The sequence below is a fragment of the Colias philodice genome, chromosome 19 (genome assembly GCF_061535455.1).
Source record: "Colias philodice isolate Cphi_HAF_F1 chromosome 19, ilColPhil1 Martin Lab GWU primary, whole genome shotgun sequence".
Classification (NCBI taxonomy): Eukaryota; Metazoa; Arthropoda; class Insecta; order Lepidoptera; family Pieridae; genus Colias; species Colias philodice.
This window is the reverse complement of record NC_143104.1, coordinates 6,032,821-6,050,695: the sequence shown is the minus strand read 5'-3', so window position 1 is coordinate 6,050,695 and position 17,875 is coordinate 6,032,821. Positions and strand designations below refer to the sequence as shown.

At 31.8% G+C, this 17,875-nt stretch overlaps 1 protein-coding gene across 1 annotated transcript; it reads right to left on the bottom strand.

The window, feature by feature from the left end:
* Positions 1-191: 191 nt before the first annotated feature.
* LOC149479989 (alpha-tocopherol transfer protein-like) lies at positions 192-17,100 on the bottom strand. The gene is made up of 7 exons (XM_089707286.1): positions 16,941-17,100; positions 8,129-8,220; positions 5,064-5,223; positions 4,536-4,791; positions 2,790-2,900; positions 2,002-2,138; positions 192-1,382 (listed from the first exon to the last, which is right to left on the bottom strand). The coding sequence occupies exons 2-7, from the start codon at positions 8,214-8,216 to the stop codon at positions 1,253-1,255; spliced, it is 882 nt and encodes a 293-aa protein (XP_089563412.1). The 5' UTR covers positions 8,217-8,220; positions 16,941-17,100; the 3' UTR covers positions 192-1,252.
* Positions 17,101-17,875: the final 775 nt, after the last annotated feature.

Sequence of the window (17,875 nt, the reverse complement as noted above, 5' to 3'; positions counted from 1 at the left end):
TGCTTCTAGAAGAAGTCTAATTGAAAAAATAATTGTTTGAGTTTGAAAATATAGGTACTTGTGGGAACTCATCGTTTCTTTGTATTATTAGCTAAATCTTTAACCACATGAAGGAATAAGTCAGAAAAGGGGTAAAGGAAAAAGGGCAAACAATAAACCTAGCCGGATGAAAACACAATAAAACGACAGCATATTTTCACAAAATCTTTATTCTTAAATTAAAATAAAAACACATAGTAGAAAACTGAACCATATCCTTTTGCTGCTTTTGTTTTCAAAAACTACATAATTAATAATTATAGTTAAATCGAGCACAACAAAGCTCTGTATCTTAATCAATATAAAAAAATAAAAAAAAAAACATTTATTTTTACTTAATCTATCAACTAACCTTAAATGTAATAAAAATAAAAATGATGACCGCCATATTTCATTATGTTTATTTCAATTATAGGTACATAAAGAAGATTTGACTGGATTGTGGATGAGTTGCCGTTATTTTAAGGCCCTAGGCAAGATTGACATACACGTATATATATCCTTAATTTTTTTTAAGTTATATGTACAATTTTATTAAATAGACATTCTATTTCAATGATTAAACATGCGTATTATTTACTAATTAGTTAATTACTTACGTATAAAAAATGCACACCTCTACAAAATTGTCTGTCTCTAAAAAATTTACTCTACAACATTGTCATAAAAAGTTATTTCATTAGTTTTTTTATTTTATTCAATATTTATCCAAATTCCTAAAAAACACCAATCCTATTTCAGGTATTTAAATCTAATACTATTCTTGTAACAAAATATTTTATTAGCATTTCTACGAAATTAAAATATAGCGGCAATCATCACACGTCATTTGTGAAAACTTCAGCTTTCTAGCTATCACGGTTTATGAGATAGAGCCTGGAGACAGACAGACAGACAGACAGACAACGAAGTCTCAGTAATAGGGTCCCGTTTTACCCTTTCGGTACGGAACCCTAAAAATATATGATACAAAAATAAACTTTTCAATCATGAATATCACAGAGTTTTAAAATTGTGTAATATAAATGATTCTATCTATCACAATAAAAACACGTAACATTGTTAAATTATTTGAACTCAAATACGTACAACTTATATTTTATATTCACAATGTAAAAAGGTAACTAAAGACCCGTGGCAATATTTCAACCATTACTGTAAAATTTAGATACGATATGTATTTAAAATAGTTCTCGATTTTTGACAGGCAAAACTAGTCTAAGGCAAGCGATCGGAAGGAGGTTGGCAACTCCTGAACTTTTTTGACAGCATCGCTCTGGCAATCCATCGATCGCAGCTTTTCATTCACCGCCCAACGAGCGTCGTTCTTTAGGAACCAATCTCTGTAAAATAAACATCATTTTAATAAAAAAATAATTTTTAATTTAAATAAAGTTGTCAATAATATTAATTATGTTAATTAATAATATTAATTCTAGGTTAAATCGCGTGAGCAACTACAACTTTAAACATTTACCTACTCCTAAATAAAAATGTTGTATCAAATGCTAGTAAAATTGGGCTTATGTTTAACTGATCACCTGCCCTCCTATGCAAGTGGCTTTCTGTTAGCGTAGCGTTCAATAGAATAGACTACGAATGTATGAGATTGACGTAAGCTGTAGATAAACGTATCGAATGTATGAGATTGACGTAAGCTGTAGATAAACGTATCTACAGCTTACGTCAATCTCATACATTCGTAGTCTATTCTATTGAACGCTACGCTAACAGAAAGCCACTTGCATAGGGGGGCTGATTTAGTAAAATATCACAGGCAAAAATAGTAGGTAAATGATCACCAGAAAATAAAATTGGTGTTAAGTACTTATATATTTTTGGTAAAAGAGCTTAGGGTATCAAAGTATTTTCTGGTGGTCATAATATTTATACCCCGTAAAATTGTCCTCTTTTACAAAAGGCGCGATATATTTTTAATTGCTCTTATTTGATATTTCTTACCTCTTCGCTTCAACACGTTTGATCCAGTACCTCTTGATCTGATCTATGGTACCAGCTTGACCTCCATACTCAAACGGGAACAACTCTTTAGGAATATCTTTGTGAAGGGTCTCGGAATTCGGCTCATGGAATTTTATCTAAAACAAATAATCAGATGGTCATATTAATACAAATTTAATCATTATTTAATGATGTGAATGTATTATTTTAATTAAAACTATCTTTTGTAATAACTTGAAACCTAATTTAATCGTAGTGTTTGATCAATTATTATATTCGGGAAAAAAAAAACAAGATTCAATACAAATTAAATTATATATTTAACTAGCGGTCCGCCCCGGCTTCGCCCGTGGTACATATTTACGTTTTCTCTACATAATAACCATCCTCGTACTTCAAGGAATATAATAAAAAAAGAATTATCGAAATCGGTTCAGCCGTTCTCGAGTTATGCGCTTACCAACACATTTTGCGATTCATTTTTATATATAAGAAGATAACATTTACATTTTGTAAAAAAAATCATTTATTGCACAAAAAATTTTACACTGCGATTAGATAATATTTTCGAAGACGATTTCATAGTATAAGTGTTACGAAACAAAACCGACTATGTGACATGTGTAGGTAAAAACTGTATACTACAATGTATTATTACTTATATTATGTTATTTCATACTTAAATACAGAATATATTAAACTTGCCATAATATTACGAACAAACGGTTAGAATTTGTTCTCTATTTATTATAATTGGTTAAAATAGAAAGCTATCCCTAGTCACTTACCAATTTAGCAACTTCAGACTTCAGGAAAGGTTTGCAAAGAGCAAAAATTCTTCCAATATACGCCGGTGCGTTGATTACATGCACTTGTTTTAGCCTCACTGGGATAGCTTCCTGTAAACAATTAATAAAACATTAAACAGATATTAAAAACTAAAAACCCGTAGAATAGAAATAATTAAAAAGAAAATGTTACGTTCAACTTTAAATTCGGTTTCGGCGGAAACTTTTTGTGCTCAGTGCATTGTGAAGATAATTTGGAAAATCCAAAAGTGCACGCCTCATAATTTTTTTTAATAAATATTTATTAATTATTATTTTTGTTTATTTAATAACAATTAAACCACATCGAATCAGACCCTGAAAAATGAAAGGGTTCTATTCCTGAGCATACTCAAGCGTAAGAGAGAAAAAAAGACTCGATTAGTAAAGTATTTCGGTCGCTATCGTGTTAACAAGAAAAAGGATCCGCACATACAGACACACGGACGTCCAAGGCAGAACTTTTTTAAACTGTTTTTTAACTAGTTTAAATAACAAAAATGACATCAAAAATATCATGAACGTTAAAAATAGTGTTTTTTCTTAATATGTGTGTGTATGTATTATCTTACAAGTGCAATGTATGATACATAAAGACATTTTAAGTTTGAAAAATCAGATGTTTTGCGCGAAGTGACAGTAGTACCCACCTCAACGCTTCGCTTATGAGGCGTGCAATAATTAACGTACACGAGAGAAAGTAAATTTTTTTCATGAACTTTACTCGTATCTATAGGATAACTATTATTACCTAAGGCGTTGATTCCTAATCTACTTAAATTCAACCATTTACAGAAGTATGAAATTGGTACCTACTCTACATGCTTGATCACTTGTTTTATTATTTTATCAAAATATGAAGGAGCCTTCTAAGTTTCCTAAGTTCTCTATCTAATGCAACTGCATTTCTTATAACTTTCATCGAACTATTATTCTAGAAGTTAACTGAACAATAAATAGGTACTAATAATAATTATTAATGAAGCAAATTAACGACAAAAGCTATTCATAAGCACACATCACCACCGAAGGATAACATAGAGCTTGTCCTGGCTATATTATGGCTATGAGGCAATAAGGTTGTGGCTATTAAAATATAACGATTAAAACATATACGTAATCGACTAAGGTTCGTTCTCTATTCACAGATTAAGATTTGGACACACGATTGTGCAAAAGCTTATATGACCAAACTTTGCGTACCTACCTACTTTGATATGTGACGGTAATTTATTGGGGAAAATTACAGTTTCGTGGAGAGCCGTGACTCAAACGTATTTCGAAAATTTTTAAATTGAAAGTTACTTTAAAACGTGTTTTCGGCTGCCTGTTGCAGATGATGGAATTACATAAGTGTGATGTAAAAATGTCAAAGTGTTTCGGTTGTGGAATTCAGTTTTTTGTACCATAGAAACTCTTGAGCTTGTAAATTGATAAAGATTGGCTGTTAGCCATTGAACACAAATTGCCTAAGTTCGTTTCTATAGATTTCGCAAACCTCATGAATGCTGCAGTTAAATTCGATTGCTCGGTCATAAATTGATTGAATGATTGGTACTATATAGAGAATACTTAAGATAACTTTTAAACCGATTCTCAGAATTATAAAATAGTTTTTTAATCGCGCTTAAAATTATTATGCTTGTAGGTACTTTATTCAAACAATAAAAATAAACACAAACTGCAACAATATAACAAACAACTCACCTGAGTGTACATCATGTATTTCCTTAGAACTGACAGATTAATTTTTCCAATGAACCTCAAAGTAATATTATGTGCGTCGAATATAGGAATTTCTCCCGAAGGAATTTCATCTTCTTCAGTCAACCTCGTGTCGATTAACATGAAGAATGTTTTAACCGCATCCACGAAGTTAAATAAATCCAAATTCGGGTTATTTAGTCGGTATACGAACACTTTGTAATTCTCCTTTGTTTTGTTAGGTAAGGGGATCAAGTCACTGAAATAACAATTAACATATTAAGGCCCATATTATCATTATAAGGTGTCTATATAAAAAATGTATAGCTCAGAATATAAGTGCGGAAATCCCATAAATTTAATGATGCGGTAAATTTTTATTGTTTTCACACTTAGGGCCAAATGTCAAGAGCAAACAGATAGGTACATAGTTAAAATAGATACATTGTTTATATTGGCATATAATGTCCATTGGTATGAAAAAAGTGTATTTTCATAATCTATTCTAATGATTTATTTCAAGTAACATACCAAATTTCAAAAATGCGTCGTATCTCCGGTGAGCAAGGATCTCTTTTGCAGAACAGCTCTGGAGCTGATGACCGTATAGTGAAAAATAAGTCAATGGTACGCTTAGCACGTTCTAGTTTCTGGCCGCAGCTAATGTAAAAGCGACGAAGTAGTACATCCTCTGAAAAAATAAGTGTTAATTTAAGCCAGGTGATAAAAAACAAATAGTACGGGAGCCAGGAACAGATTTTATGACCAAGTTCCTCTCAAGCGGTAATTAGTAAAATGCATCAAAGTATAGTATTATGAAGCCTCGTGAACGTCAGCTGGAGCTCGGTTGGGGGGAAGAGCGGTTGTAGCCTCCCGTATCAGCTGACGGTTTATCCACCAAGATACAGCCAGCTGACCTATATATTTATCCACAGTTACATATAAGCTATCATCAGGTAAATTTTTGTTTGAGAGGAAATCACGGAAAATAAATTTTTCTTTAAATTTAACTTTCATGTTCGAGACACCAGCTGACGTATAATACACCATGTTGTAACCAGCTGATTATTTTTTTTCGTTGAGATATTGGGTTAGCTACAATTTGACAAATTTTTAGCTGAGAGGAAATGAATGAATGAATGTATTTTTTTTCCTACGTGCGTGGGAGGCTACAACCGCTCACCCCCCCAACCGAGCGCCAGCTGACGTTCACGAGGCTTTATAATACTATACTCTGATGCTTCTGACGAATTATCTCTTGAGAGGAAATAATGAACCCAATTTGCACCTGGCTCCCTAACCAAAACCTATGCTTTTCGTTTTAATAGATTTTCAATGAAATGTCGTTTTAACGACATCGCAATTTTTTCATACTTTGGAAGACCTATATAAAGACTTGTGTTTTCATTCATAATTAAAATTTCATAATTAATTATCTAGCAAAGAGAACCATGAAACCATACATAAAGCCTAAAAAATATACCACAGAAATTGTCTGGCTTTTTTAATTGACATTAATAAAAAGTATACCCATCAATATAGTGACATTAATTGACATTGATTACATCGATATAGGTAGCTTGACCTATAGTATCTACCATGTGCTACCCTACAAGGGTCACTTCTCACCCATGACATTAGCTTGCAGGAAGGAAGTAGAGCTAGTTGGCTTTTAAAACTCTGAAATGTATTTTAAATCTCCTACCGAGAGATCCATTGCGTATATAATCATTAAGCAAGTACTTTATTACCAAATATGGGCCACATGAAAGGGAAGGTCTATGAATATTCAATCGTCTTATCTTGTTGTATTTCCTCCCAACATTGTGACTTGAGAGCATTGATAATGTTTGTCAATAAAAATAACAGTAAATGAACTATTAAAATCCTTATAATAGAAGGTAATAAATTCGTTTGATAGATGCAACAATGTATTTATCGAGCTTTTGCTCTGTGACCTCTACTTTATTGATACACATGATACTTATTTATTATCTTATTTTAATTACTTAGTAAATTTCTCAAATAATATAATATTATTTTTGGTTTAAGTAGTTAATACAAAACTATCATGATTGGAATTGATAGATTAAGCAAACATATTTAACGGTTACAAAAAGGTTGTTGGTTAATGGTTATTAAGCTTTCATAATGTTGGCGTTACAGCATATAATGTGTTTATGTAGGTATATAATTATTACATTTTTCGAATGTTACATAACACACATGATCAGATGACTTCAGAAAGGCGTACAAACCTTGTAAATAAATATTTGTGTTAAAATATATTGTAATTTGTAATGGTGATGTAAAGAAAATTATAGTTTTGTACAGTTTGTTAATATTTCGGTAACATACTTATGGAAATCTATATTAACGGCATTAAAATTCAGTCTGCCATTATCATGCAGCATGCTTAACTCTCTAGAATTGAAGCCCAATATTTAGTGGCCAAGTTTTTTAATCGGACATATTTAGGTCGATAATATTTAGAAACAACTTAGGAATTTTTATGTCATCTAGCCTCTCACTGATTGACCACGTAGCGTGACTGATAATATATAAGAGAATAAACGAAAGTTTTATAATTTGATGAATATATTTATTATGGTTTTCTAATTCACCGTCATGGAAACTAGGTACCTACAACTGTTGTTTTGTTAAAATAATTAGAATATATTAACATGAAACTTTCATTGAATTCAATTATATAATTTAACTACGTACTATTCATTTAAATTAAGAAAAGTGCGATTAAAATAGAACCTAGTAAAGTTTGAATGTTTTGCAAATTTACCTACATGTTAGTTATTTGTAGAGGTTTTGAGTAGATACAAATAGGTAAGTGTTCCATTGGAATGTGAATGGATGTAAAGTTTTTTTTTGTATTATTTGTTGAATTAAGTCAAAGTGACCTTTTATAATTTTTACTCAATCATTCCTTCCTCACCCTTGATGCTCATTTTAATCTACCTACATATTCACAACTATTTCTGTGTTTATATGTAAGAAATAGACGTGCAATAATTTAATTACGTTATAATTATGTTGAAGTAGCCGATTATACCACATTATGCATTGCAATATAAATTAAGTTAATGAGGAGCTAAATATCAACCACGCATGACGCACTTGGTGTGTGTGGTTGATATTTAGTTCGATAAAACTGTCATTTAGCTTCCGTGACAAACATCAAACACGTACTTTTTTCAGAAAATTTCAATTGTAGTCACGGACTCAATTAACGCATAACACTGTACCTATATTTCATAAGAGCTTCACGTTCGTTACTTGTGCCTTAAACCTTTACACATGAATTATGTGTGTCAATATGCTATTTCTTATTCAACAGCTATTGCTACATGATGCTTGTATTTGTGATTACAATTCGACAATCTCTTTGGAGGTCGATAACCTTGTGCATCTTTTGATATTTTGTTTAATTGTTTACGATTACGTATATTCGATAAGCAGGAATGCAGATTTGAAAAATGACTTTTAATTATATATTTTATGTTTCTAAGGTTGTGTTTTTTGTAGAAAATAAGGTATCAATCATAAAAGTAAAGGATCGGAAATGGTGTTGTAAGACTTACCGACATCGTGGGGTAAATGCGGTTGGTTGCTCAACCAGTCCTTTAAGGAAACTAACTCTTGATTCCATTCTACCTCTTGATCTGGCATGGCTCTGAAAACATAACAATCGTTAAGAAGGAAGAATTTTTTTTTGTGAAGTTTATAAATAATGTTTTTGCGAGTTGTCTAAACTCTATATGGAAGAGTAAAATACTAAATAAAATATAAATAGCTCCCTTTCTTTTCCAAACAGGGGCGTAGCTACCGCCATATCTGCCGTATCAATTACACGGGGCCCCCGCGCCAAGGGGGCCCCCAACGTGCGCTTTTATGAGAAATCTTTACCCTTCCTAAGGGCCCCCAAACAAATTTTTATACGGGGCCACGTCAAGGCATACTACGCTTCTGTTTCCAAATTAATCATATAGAAATATATTATATATAGAAATATTATCGTTTATATTGCATTTCAAATGTAACTACGTTTGTTGGTTCTATTCCCAATATTCACTAAATTTCCTATTTTAAAAGTAGGTATTACATTTTATAACAAAGCTTTTTATATTTTAGGTCATAAGTCAGACGGTACCAAACAATTGTATGTTTTTATGTTTTCGTTCACTATATAAGAACAATTTAATGTACCTAGGGGAGACCGGGTACAAAAGTAACACTTTGTACTTGTACCTTGATTTCTGACTGGGTGTTACTGTTATCATTAAATTAATATAACCATATATAAATTTAGTTTATATTCTTTACACTAGCACCTCAATTTATTATATTATGTAGTGTTTTATATTCATAAAGTAAGTTTAAAAAAAAATCGTCAGTTGTTACTTTCGACCCCGTAAGCAGGTCGAAAGTAACACGTCGTGGGTCGAAAGTAACAAGACAAAGGGGTTGGTAATTAATACAATATTATGATGTTAAATCAACAAATTATTTGTTTAAAGACTTTGTATTAATAACACATATCAACTTTTGTATTTTAAATATAATACTTGCAAATATAATACAAAACAATCGATAAAAAATATTCGAAGTTCAAGTCATGAGATTAATTAAGGGAATCATTATTTTATAATTAAAAATTCTGCATCCTGCATCCATCCACTAGCATTCTCAGCTCCAGCACAACCAACAGGACCCTCGGCAATACGAAAAAAGCGGAATGTGTTCTCCTAGAGCATTAATGGCAACAGCAACAGTTACTAATTTTCCAGGCTCTGCTAAGGTTATGGCACCTACTTGTTTAATCCCTTTTTAATCTACAATTTTGGTTTGTGGTCACCCCTGTCTCGTCCATATTCCAAGTATCTTTTGGCTCAAATTGGTATCTTTCACAATACCTCAGCAAGGTTATCAAAAAAATTATTCACATTATGCTCGTTGATGGAGATAACTGAAAATAAACTGCAGAGCACTCGATTAAATAGTCGCGTAGATTACTTTACTTGTTATTAGTAAATCTCGATCGACGCAAGGTAGCTGCACTAGTATTACGGCTTACCTATATTTTTTTTATAAATCTATATAATGTTACATGGCAAATACATATTATATTTTTGCAAGGCCTGTAATTGTTGCACCATCTTTCAAAATGCTCTTCAGCCGTGTTGGTAATTCCTCGATCAGTAGTTCTAATGCGTTGTCGCGGCATTCTGTTGAAGTAAAGATGTACATAAAAATATACATAATCATAATGGGACAAAAATAACATGTTACTTTTGTACCCATAGGGCTATGTTACTTTTGTACCCGTCTATATTTTTGCCAAGACGTGCAACAAAACTTTAAAACGGAACGTGCTACATAAAAATGATTATGAGCAATGTACAATTACTCTAATCAAGAATGGATATGCAAACATTCAGATTTCTATCATCCTTTTAAGACTACGTAAACGGTTAATAAAAAAATGTCGAAAATCTTACTTTTGATTCGTGAAAACACGTAGCGTCCTGTCACACAGCCTAACAGCGCGTGGCGCACGCGGCGAATGAATACAATTAAGGGGGACGCTCTCGGCTATCGCCTGACAGAGGCTTAGCGGTGTTCGCCCATTGGATAAATCTAGAGAGCATTTGTTACTTTCGACCCACCGTTACTTTTGTACCCGGTCTCCCCTACATAGATATTAGATTCTATGAAAAACATATGTTTGACTACTTTCAGAGAATATATATGATAATGTTATTATAAACTATAGGTATGTAGGTACTTGCATTTAGAAATAAATAAGGCCTTACCGAGTGTTGTGTAAGTGGACTACCTAATTCCACATTTTCATTATAAATTAATTAATGATATGCTTTAGTAAACAAATTCAATTGAGATTATAAAATAACAATTATATATTTTTATTTTTCATTTAATTTCTGTCGTTTTATTTGTGTAGTAATTGTGTTTTATTGCTTATATTGTAGTGAATTGAATTACATTTTAAGATCCTCATATTCTATGTACTTAATAGGTACTTATTACAAGACAGGTTTTGCGCCACAGAGCGATAAATTTTAGACTACCTACCTTTAATAAGGAAAATAGATTAAATAAAATAAGAAAGAGAAGTTTACGAAGAGAAAGAGAAGAATACGATTCACGAATAAACGACACGCTATTATTACATAAATGTCGCCCATAATTAATATAATCAGTCGTTTTATAAAGTGACTTTTGGCCGAGGTTTCAGCATCAGCCAGTCAATTCATTAAATTTAAACGAAATGACTGAACATAAGTCAGGCCGTTTATTGAAACGATTTTTATAGGCTAGGCTTTTATATAGTTATCTGCACCATAGATACCTATACTCCTTGTCTTTATTTCTCCATTAAGTACCAACTACCAGATCACGCATTGCGATATAGACTGGCTGTTAGAAATACGTGAACGCAATTTAAATACAATTGTCCCATTAGGTAATTAGGTTCTATAGGTCTTTGTTAATGCTAATCTTTTTGTGCTTACGAGCCTCTTTGATCACATTCTCTGGTTAAAATATTTTAAACAGTTCAAATGATTTCAATGCGACCTCATATTAAAGAGTGAAAGTTCGAAAGTTGGGGCCGCTTTTTAACACTGTAGGTATAGTTACGTACCAAAAAGATGACCTGTAAATTTGTTTTTGATCGTGTTGTTTTGTATACCTGTTTGCTTTTACCTAGTTCTCAGGCAATCAAATTATAGTAGGTAGCATGTTAATTTTTTGCTCACAATGTTTGTCTCGGAAATCATACCTATTATCAAATTCTTCAATAATAAATTTCCATAACTTTTTATGTGATGTAACTACATAATGATAATATATACCATATGAACATGCTGTCTTTAAATAAATTCAAGTCCATAGATAATAAATACATATCAGTACAATATTTTAAACATTTAGAATATGTAGCTAAAATGCTATGTGCTCTACCTTTACTTAACAAGCACATCAAGTAAAAATTGGGGATATATTATAAAAATTGATTCTGTCAACGCTATAAATCCATTTTTATAGAGAAATTCACATACGCGGAAAATATTGTACTACTTACTTCAGCTGCGGTTATTAATTTTAATAAGCAAGCAAGTAAGTAATAATATAGAGGGTTTAGTAGAGTTTCATATGGATCCTCTCTACGTTCTTTAAGTTTTATTATTACAGCCATTTAATGGACACTTATTATCTATTACGATACTCTAATAATCTATACGCAATATTCGTTTATCTAAAAGCAACATTTAACAGTCTTGACACATAATTATACGTGGTAATACATCATAATTTGATTTTATGGTCTAAAACAGTCTAAAACAATTAAGAAGAAAAACGTGTAACATCACTAAGTAATTATATCATGTAGTAGGTATTCAGGGTTAATAGGTAATATTTACGTACAAAAACGCATAACAATACTTCTGTCACGCTTTTTATACGTCTTATTGTTATTCATATCTCGTACATTCGTACGTAAGGATTTAAAGATTATTTATGTAACTATACAGTATGATGCAAATGCCAGTTCAAGTCAAGGAAAATATCGTACATACAATAAATACATTGTTAAGGTTTTATTTTATTAAACTATTTTTGATCACAATGAAAACTTTTAAAAATATGTATACTAAAGTAGAATGGTAATGCGTAGGCTCAGTGTAGGTAGGTACCTACACACTCAGTGTATTTTTCCGAAGCTCCGAAAAATAAACAAAACCTCGCGATCAAAACATGTTATTAAGGGTGCGTATAAAGCAAAATTACCAATCTTCTATTAGATGATACGTGTAATATTCAAGACCAAATCTAAAAAATAAAATATATATCAAACTAGATGATATGTTCAACGATTCTGTTCAATCAAAAACATAAAAGATTAAAATTGACTCGATAAAAAAAAATCACCAAGTTAGCTCTAATTTTCACACTTTTACGTTTTCTACTTGACATGGTAATACTTATTATGATTTTTTTTTCATAAACAATTATATTAAAACATTTGCAAGATATTTGTCAGAGCATTTTGTGTAATTACTTTTAGTTTTGGTTTTATCTGCGATAAACCACTTTTATTGTGACAAAACCAAACGTTTATCTCGAGAAAAAAAGAGCGCCAAAAGTGGTTTATCGCAGATAAAACCAAAACTAAAAGTAATTACACAAAATGCTCTGACAAATATCTTGCAAATGTTTTAATATAATTGTTTATGAAAAAAAAATCATAATAAGTATTACCATGTCAAGTAGAAAACGTAAAAGTGTGAAAATTAGAGCTAACTTGGTGATTTTTTTTTATCGAGTCAATTTTAATATTTTATGTTTTTGATTGAACAGAATCGTTGAACATATCATCTAGTTTGATATATTTTTTATTTTTTAGATTTGGTCTTGAATATTACACGTATCATCTAATAGAAGATTGGTAATTTTGCTTTATACGCACCCCCTCTATCGTGTGTTCGCAAACATTTTTTATTGCATTTTTTGTTTGTTTTTATTTTCAATTAATATTGTATTGAACAGAAAAGTAGAGCCGTACCTACTTTACAACTTGATTTAATGTGACATTAGTTTATAAATTTTTACGATTACTTGATTTTAAAATATAGATATACGGACTTATCAAGAAATGAAACTGTAGTTTTGATCGAGTTTTCAGTTCGCTAATAAACTAAAAACCATATTGTTATAATTAGATTTTTTATATTTGGTTTTGGTGTTTGGATTAACACGTTCGCTGCGGCACAGATATATCTGTACTTTCCATTACTGCGTTACGGGTCGTTTTAAACCTTGTCCTATACCAGAGATTGTGGCGGCACGAGGCATATTAAACCCCACCGCCCGTAGGAGACCAAAATCCTTTTTTTGGCGCCAAATAAGACAAAGTGTGCGGCTTTTGTCGTGATTATTATTAACAATGAGTTCATTAACCTAAATCTACCGTCGCCCGTGGTTAGATTAGTTAGTTTAGATTCTATGGGTAAAATAAAATGTGGGGTCTGATGTACCCCATACCGCACTGAACAATAGCAGTTTTTCATATAATTTAGTGATGGGAAAAGAAATATCGATTTTATTTAATTGTATTTATTTATCAAACTTATGGATGTTTTTTATTAAAACAGGCCAAACCAGAATATTGTTTGCAACCAGTGCATTCTGTGAGAATTTCCTTTACTTTTTTTGTCGGCCTCACGACTTGTTAAGAAGATGCGGAGTTTTTCGTAACATCCTACACATCTCCTCTTCTTTGATCCCTTTAAGAGATGATGTGCCTTGTTTGTTGGCTTGTTGACTTGGGCAAGAGTTAAATTTTGATGAGCCATACACCGATTGCCGGGTGTTTTGGATTTGCCGCTAGTTGATTCAATGAACAAACACACTAATAGTAATCATGATTATCAACATATTTGAAGAAAGTTACTCAACATGTCACATTCACGTTTCTATTAACGATATTTATTATAACGAGTAGTTTGAAAATTAGGTACCTGTATCCACATTCAAGTCCTTCTTTGTAAAAGCTTCAATAAGTTGTTCCACAAATAGTCTCGAATGCGTTGCACAACACTAACCGCGTGAAGCTAGCTTAGGGTGCGGTACGAGGTGCGCGGTGGTACGAGGTGTTCGCAACCTCGTTCCGCACTGTGTTAGAATTTTTATTTGTTCAGTGCGGCACGAGGTCTAAGAAACCCGGTATTAAGGTCGGTATACCATTGAACTAGGAATCAATAGCACATCTCAGATATATAGATATCACTTTCCTACACTGAACCAGATGGAAGTTATGCCTCCCGCACGACAGAGAAGTTTAAGTTTTTTCCTACCGCTATAACGACAAGACACGGACAGGGTGTTTCTAGCCCTGTTTCGCAGCGAACGTGTTAAAGCATTAGAATTCACTATGATACAAAATTTTATATAATTTGATTTTCTTAATAAACAAACAATAATTATAAATTATTACTTTATTGTATTTCAACTTCGGCAACATAAGCAATATACGAGTGTAAAGTAGTGAAACAAAAACCCTCCTTCAAATAATAAAAACAATAAGTTATCTAAGGTACTTAGGTAGGTAACTTAGAAGGTAGAGCAAACGTATTTTCCATGATAAACCATACAAATAATAGTTAGTTATTAAATTTTGTACAGTGAAAACTAATAAGAGACAGTCACATTTAAAATACAAAATTATTAAATTATAGATAAGGTTATTATTGAAATAATAGAAATTCATTCAAATGTTAAGCCACGCACAATTATCACGCATCACTTAAGCGCGTCCGTGTGTGACGCACTTTAACATTGTCTATGGAAGGAAATAATCGTCAAACTGATCAACATAATAATTAGGTGCACTTTTCCACTACTAGAAATGGGCAATTGCAATGGGCCGACCAATTTGTATGTATAACTATTTATATATTTAACTATTTCAATACACGTTATTAATTATAGCTCCATTTCGCGTTCCGTAGCCCGAATGCGAGAATCGAGTCAAGGCGAGCTTGGTCATGGTGTGTAATTTTAAGTTAATCGTGATAATTCGTAGTAGGAAAAAATATTAATTAAAAGTTTTTATATTTATCTTTAAAATATGCATTTAAGTTAAGACGTGTGTTGACCGCCTCCTTGGTACAGTGGTTGACGCGTGAGCGTAGAACCGAGGGGTCCTGGGTTCGATTCCCGGTGGAGACGAAGAAAAAAAAATGTCTCGATCTGGCAGGACACAGAAGGCTGATCACCTACTTGTCCCTAAAGAAAAATCGATCAGTTAAACACTAGATGTATGCATAATACATCTGCCCCTTTCCCCACTAGGGCCCCTTTCCCCCGTATGGGACTTCACTTCACCAGGAAGAATGGACAAGAAACATTGAATGATATCTCTTTCAAACTATATTTATAATTTTCCTTTTTTTTTAATTCATGCTAAAAATACAGTGCCTAGAGACTAGAGGTTCGAAAAAGTCAATTTTTTATTGAACTGAAACTCAGTAGTTTTTGATGTAAGTAGGTACTTAGTAGGTACGTCAGAAGATAAACAGGTATATCTTTTTTAATAAGTGGTTTAGGTAAAAACATCCGCTAGAGTGATTGTGCTGACTAATTTTGTTCCTACGGATGCGATGACATAAACGTTTATTCCGAAAAGGTTCCTAGAATTAAATACTTAGCATTTTTACGCTATTTGACCATAGTTGTACATATATACTTAGGTATTACATATTCAGTACATTATTGATAGTTAGTAATACTAAAATATTATTTTTTAAATGTGTGCTATGCTAATTAGATCCCTAAATTTGTAACTAACTTATTCGTTTACAATAAAAGTATCACAATTCACAAACTTTCACTAAACACTTCAAAATTCACGTAGTAAATATAAAGAAAGCAAAAACTTAAAACGGACCGGAGGTAAGGCAATCTCTAATAAAAAACAACATTTAATAGTCATTAAAATGTTTTAAATATTCACATTTCGTTATTATTCTCAGCATGAATCATAGGTCGTAAATAAATAATTAACTAATTAAATTAGATACAAGTTTTGAAACTAGGTGAGTAATTTGTTTTTCTTGTTCTATATAAATTAATGATAATGTATGCAAGGGAATCCCATGATTGATTATTATCATTGTCATTTCACGTACGAATAAAATAACGAGTACAAAATTAGTATTCTGTCGACCCTAGTTTAGTTATATGTAATTTTTAATTCATGACCCAAGGCACAATATTCATATCACGAGTCCCGTTATTTCGTTATCAACCGAATATCTTATGTTGTGTAAACACTGGATACGCATTTAAAATTTCAAAATTAATTACTAGCCTCCTTTACGGATGTTGCGTATTGTACCTAAGTCTTGTATTTTTTTTTATATTTTACTGCCACCTTTTAAGATGAGGATAATCCATATGACCCGTCCTAATTCAAATATTTTTGTGTAATTTAAGCTTTCTGAGTTACAAAAAAAGCAACCACTTTATTTAGTGTTACTTTTATTCGTGACAATATTTTATCATAAACAATTATACTCATTTTTAACATTTTTTAAATAATGTCATCAGGTCCCTTATTTTTAAAATGGAAGAAAATTAAAATATGGGAGATGTGACGATATATAAAATGGACATACGGTCTTAGCTTCGTTTTTATTATATTTTACTACTTAAAAATTGGCTTAATTTTGGGTAGCTATTTTGGCAACTAATGCTAGATAGAATTCGGTAATTTTATAAAAATCTCATTAATAGGTAATGTGTGAATAGATAAGCGACAAAGCGACAAGACGTAGAACAATTTTGAACACTTAATATTTCTATACTTACGGTTTTTCAGTAAGCGCACTTTAATAAAATATTTAAAGTAATTTGATTTATTTATCTGTGATTTACAATCACTAGGTACTTAATTTTTTGGAAATGCGCGCGCAATTGGCCGTTGGCGCGTATAAACTGATCAACATCAACAGACAACAGTCAATGACTTGTTGGAAGTGGAACTGCACATGGAACTGTATTCTTTAATCTTTATATTCATTCGAATGTTACTACGTACTCGAATTTACTGCATAAAGCGAGCATGGTCGTTTTATATGAGGATATTGTATTGACAATTATACATAATAAGTACCTACAAGTAGCTGTACTATGTATGACAGTGGTTGTTAATGCGTGAGCGTAGAAACTGGGTTCGATTCCAGATTGAAACAAACATAAAAAGTCTTGGCCATGACAAAACACAGATCATCTACTTTTGTGTATTCAATGAAACAGGTTAGGTAAATGGGCATCTGCCCCACACCCCACAAGGGCCAAAGATAACAATGCTGGATATTTCTACAGATTTAGGTATATATTTCAAGTACCCAGTTTGCGAATATATTCATTAGAATTATTTGATTCGCTCTAGTTCTATTTTATTCGGATTTTCATATATGTATTTTCTCTTAGATCTATTCTCTTAGATCCTATTACAGTAATAAGGAATATATTATGGACGATAAAAACCCATGGATGGTTGTCGCGTAAAAACCACAGGACAGTTCTTTGGCATATCACTATAAATTATTATGATGTTACATAATATGTAATTTGTAAAATTAAATTGTAAAACTGACATGATTAAAAAGAGCAACTATGGAGTTTCTTGCCGATTTTTCTCCGTAGATACTGCTTTCCGAATCGGTGGTAAATGTTAAAAATATGTACCTATGACGTTTCAAAAGTGCTTCTAGAAGAAGTCTAATTGAATAAATAAATGT

What these genes read in the sequence shown, in the direction of transcription:
- LOC149479989 (XM_089707286.1), bottom strand. Translation starts at nt 8,216, where the DNA reads ATGCCAGATCAAGAGGTAGAATGGAATCAAGAGTTAGTTTCCTTAAAG. An exon ending in AATACATGATGTACACTCAG is followed by an intron (nt 2,901 to 4,535) that starts GTGAGTTGTTTG and finishes AATTGTTTACAG; the next exon opens with GAAGCTATCCCAGTGAGGCT. An exon ending in AGTCTGAAGTTGCTAAATTG is followed by an intron (nt 2,139 to 2,789) that starts GTAAGTGACTAG and finishes TATTTGTTTTAG; the next exon opens with ATAAAATTCCATGAGCCGAA.